At 43.1% G+C, this 4,516-nt stretch overlaps 1 protein-coding gene across 5 annotated transcripts; it reads left to right on the forward strand.

Annotated features, from left to right (window-relative positions):
• Positions 1–764: 764 nt before the first annotated feature.
• TMSB15B (thymosin beta 15B) lies at positions 765–4,161 on the forward strand. 5 transcript variants are annotated; one of them, XM_043896114.1, is made up of 3 exons: positions 765–865; positions 2,313–2,425; positions 3,754–4,161. In XM_043896114.1, exons 2-3 carry the CDS (start codon positions 2,326–2,328, stop codon positions 3,789–3,791), a joined length of 138 nt encoding a protein of 45 aa, XP_043752049.1. In that variant the 5' UTR covers positions 765–865; positions 2,313–2,325; the 3' UTR covers positions 3,792–4,161. The 5 variants fall into 5 exon arrangements, with proteins under 5 accessions (XP_043752049.1, XP_043752050.1, XP_043752051.1 ...); XM_043896115.1 differs by having other exon boundaries at positions 766–873; XM_043896116.1 differs by lacking the exon at positions 765–865 and adding an exon at positions 909–1,122.
• Positions 4,162–4,516: the final 355 nt, after the last annotated feature.

Below are 4,516 nucleotides of genomic sequence, written 5' to 3' on the forward strand. Positions count from 1 at the left end.
GCATCATGAGAGAGTATCCTACCACATATTGCTGGCCAGGGGAAACATCAAAATTCAAAAGCTTGTAGTTGTGTATTTTTCCTCCAGCAGGGTTTATCTGTGTGAGTACAGGCTCACTGAGGTGTGTCCAGACTTAGCTAGAATTATGATTTTGCCAGGGAAGCAATACAAAGTGAGAGAGGGGCAGGAGAATGGAGGGTATAAGTCAGTGAGTGATTACAAGGACTGAGCATGACATTTGAGCTAGGGAAGGAGGGGACAGAAAACAGTAAGAGAGAGAGAGATGGTGAAATCTGGTAAGACCAATGGACTAGAGATTCTGGTGAGGTTAAAGGACAGTGGGGTCTGGGTACCAAAGGGAACGAACTGGAAAAAGAGGAGGTGTATCAGAACGATCATTCTTGAGTTCACCAGGAATTAAGACAGGATAACTACTGTTGGGAATGATCTAGTGCAGTAGCTAAAATCTTTGAGAAATAAAGGAGAGGAGGAGCACTGAAGTTTGCTTGATGATGACAATGCAGGCTATTTGGTGACACAAGCTGTGGGATGTGTGAGAGGAATACTCTAAAGGCAGCAATGAGAAACATTAACGTTTCTCATAATAACTAAAGTTATTAACACCCAGTTACTGAGGTGAGGTCTTGAGTAGAAGAGAGATAGTGGACTCAGGCCAGCAAGGCTAAAGCGGTGGGAGGGGCGAGGAGGCGGGTCTGGGATTCCCTGGCCAATCGAAGAGAACTGGGGCAGAGCCTGACAGGCACCATATAACTGAGGGGTTCTGCGCGGGAAGGGCTAACCTCGTCCAGAGTGCTAAGCGGTGTCCGGGCAGCCCTCTACCTTTCTCTGGTCTTCAGGCCTTCTGGTGAGAATGTACGGCCCCTCCGGAGACTGAGGACTATGGGGACAGGAGGGCGTGGCGGCCGTGGGGCGGACGAATAGGGCCTGAAGGAATTGAAGGGGCGGAGGTTAGGACCGGTGATTGTAGCGGCGCCTCCTGGGGAGTCCACACCTTTGTCTTCGCAGCGACCCCTTCTGAGCGGGATTCGGATCCTTCCAGCGATGCTCCCTTGGCAGGTCCGAGGCTGGAGCCCCAGGAGTGGTCATCCACTGCGGCTGTAGGTCCGAGGCTGAGGGGACGAGGAGTTTGAGACTTGAAAAGGGCTCTCTGGGACTGGCCCTTTGCTCCCTCCTTTCCTGTTACTGCTAGGTTGGACTGGGCTCCCAACAATGATAATACTTATTTTAAAATGTAAGCAAATTGCTGCTGACAACGTTGCTTGTGCACCCAGCCCTGTTAGTTTTTTATTTAAAGTCCCTGTTTCCCCACCTCTGGAGACTGGCAGCCTATCGCTTGTCCAGGAGGGTCCTAGGGTGAACCTGATGGGGAGGAGGCATATTCGGGACGTCTGGCTGCTTGGAGGCCTCTCCATTCTCGTCTGAGCACTAGAAGTGTCTTACTCCACCTGGGTGAGAACAGACACGTGCAGGAGAGCTTTGCTTTCTGGGTTCAGAGGTCTCCTATTGTCTCCTCCGGACAAACCCAGAATGATCACTGGGCACCTCACCTCCTAGCTTCATCTCCTCCTCTCTCCTCTTGAGGAGAAAACATGGTAAAATAAAATCAACTCTGTTTGGTTTACCCCATTCTGTGGCATTTCCTGGTTTGATCATAATTAGCTGTTCCATCTTACAGCATTTACAAACCAGTCCCACAAGGAGCTATTGTGAGACATGTAATTAGTTTTGACTGGGTTTAATCCCTCCTCTTATTGTAGCCTCTTAGTCTCCTGTCTTTGGGCAGATGAAATAGAAAGAAACTAGTCCAGTTAATGCTACTTTTGTGTGCTGGTCCCTAATCCCCCAAGAAAAATGCCCCCCTCTCAAAGTAATTGAATACAAAGTGAAGGTACTCAAATAGTGCTATCTTCTGTTACAAATTCATTAGTTGGTTAAACACAGTCCTTATTTTTTCTTCTGTCCCTATCTGCACATGTGTTTCTATCACCTCCATTTTACCTTTGCTGTGATTTTAAGAGTCAGACATATTGGCTCCTGGCTTCCAAAACATTGTGTTTACTAGTGCGCCTGATCCAATGGCATTTACTGTCTTCAGTAATGGGATAATGATGCGGAATAAAATTCTAATAAAAACATGACTCTTCTAAGATCTGTTGCTGTTTGCCTTTTGAAAATCAGTAGGTAAAATACATATTGACATTAAATGTGAGAATTTTGGCTCTTACTCCTTAATATGATAATAGTTCTACCAGGTAAGTTTTCTTTAGTTTAGTTTTTTTTTTTTTTTTCAGTCTTTTCATCAAGATGAGTGATAAGCCAGACTTGTCTGAAGTGGAGAAGTTTGACAGGTCCAAACTGAAGAAAACTAATACTAAAGAAAAAAACACTCTTCCCTCAAAGGAAAGTAAGTCATGGAGACTTTCTATTTGAGACAAACAATGGTGAAAATTAACAGGTTTGGTAAATGCATGCTTCTAGTAAATTTTGCCACAAAGTAATCAATAGGGTACCAATTATTTAATGTAACATTGTGTTAGTCATTCAGTCGTGATTGATTGTAACCCCATGCACTGTAGCTCAATAGGCTTCCCTATCTGGACTTCTCCAGGCAAGAACACTGGAGTAGGTATCTTCCCAACCCAGGGATCATACCTGTGCTTACTGCACTGCAGGTGGATTCTTTGCCTTCTGAGCCACCAGGGAAGCCCAATGTAAAATTAGAAAATAGCAAATTGTTGCCTTTTTATGTTGCTTATATAAGTAGTCCTTGCAAAATTGGTCTTAGTAGGATTGAGGGAATACAAAAACTTATTTTTTTGGAACATTATTAAAAACCACATTAAGACCAATCTTAGAATATTGGACATAACATTAGAAATATAAGAGTTTTGTCCAATTTTGGTTATTTGTCATTTTTCTGCATCTAGTGTTTTCGAACTTTTATCTCATCCCTAATGAGCCATGCAAACTATGGCTTTGGCCTTCTGTACCTGACGACAGGATGAGGTGAGATGATCAGTTTAGATATTGGGTATCCTCACATTTCCCAGGGATCAAAGGGTCAATTTGGCCCTCCCCACTTACAGGCTGCTGGAGAAACTCCAAGCCAAGGAAAAGATTTTGTCATGTATTGTTATCTAAAAGTTCCAAAGGTAGTCAAGATTGTCTGAGAAGGCATACCTTCCTAATCATATAGTGATAGATAAATCTGAAGAAAATGCTTCACTTGCCCCTCAGTCTCAGAGTAATCTATGGAAAAAATGGCAACAACATATCTACCTCTCAAATGGGGAGAAAGAAACCTACAGTTGAGTCTAACAAATGTCTGGTTCATTACTTTGCACACACACAGACACACCTGACTGGGGATTTGTGGTTAGTGCCTTAGCATTCTAAATGTAAAGAAGGTATGGCAGCCTCCCTGGTGGCTCAGATAGTAAAGAATCTTCCTGCAATGCGGGAGACTCAGGTTTGGTCCCTTATTTGGGAAGATCCCCTGGCGAAGAGAATGGCAATCAACTCCAGTATTCTTGCCTGGGAAATCCCAAGGACAGAAGAGCCTGGAGAGCTACAGGTCATGGGATTGCAGAGTTGAACACCACTGAGCGACTAACACTTTCTTTCTTATGGCAGCCTCCAATGATTTGGCAAAGAGCTCTTTTGGAAGAAATTGAACTTAATCTTAGGAAAATACCCTCATAATAATTTTTTGTGTGTTTGTTTTTTACCCAGCTATCCAGCAGGAGAAAGAGTGTGCTCAAACATCATAAAATGGGGACCTCCTTGCAAGAGCAACATCGCTTGAGTGTCTTGTTTTTGGCAAATCTTTGTAGAGATTTTAGGTATCTTCTGTTGTCACCTTCTCACCCTGGCTAAGAAGTCAGGGGTAGCCAATGTTCCTTCATCTTAAAACTTCTATTGGTGCATAAATTCCAACAGGGAGATGCTGTCAATAATCTCACAGTTGATGATCTTTGTGTGTGTAGCCTTTGCTTCCCCATAGGATAAGCTGCTTTTAAATTTCTACAATGATTCCCTCTATTGCTTTATTATTCTTATGTTGCACAGTTTTGCATCTTCTCACAATTTATTTTCATTTCTAATGAAGCAGTAAAATAATAAATATAACCAATATGTTTATCATAGGCTCCTGTGGTTCCTTTCTGGTGGTCTTCTAAGGAATGAAAGTATACAAGGGTATATTTAAGCCAAAACAATGAGTGCAGGAAAGATATTTTAGCAGATTTGGCACATGGGAAAGGCCCTCCTGTCCCCAGATCAAGTGGGTCCTGACTTGGGGATTGTGTGGCTGATACATACTGACTTCATTTTGTCAGTTCCATCTTTGTTCACACAGTCCAAACCTCCCCACTTTTCACATGATTGAGCTTTAGTCTAATTTACAAGAAGTGAGTCCAAGCCACATGAGTACCCTATTAACTTTTGCCTTTGCTTTCATCTGATATGAAACCTGCAAGAGTGGTTTTTGCTGACA

The sequence above is a fragment of the Cervus elaphus genome, chromosome X, assembly GCF_910594005.1.
Source record: "Cervus elaphus chromosome X, mCerEla1.1, whole genome shotgun sequence".
NCBI lineage: Eukaryota > Metazoa > Chordata > Mammalia > Artiodactyla > Cervidae > Cervus > Cervus elaphus.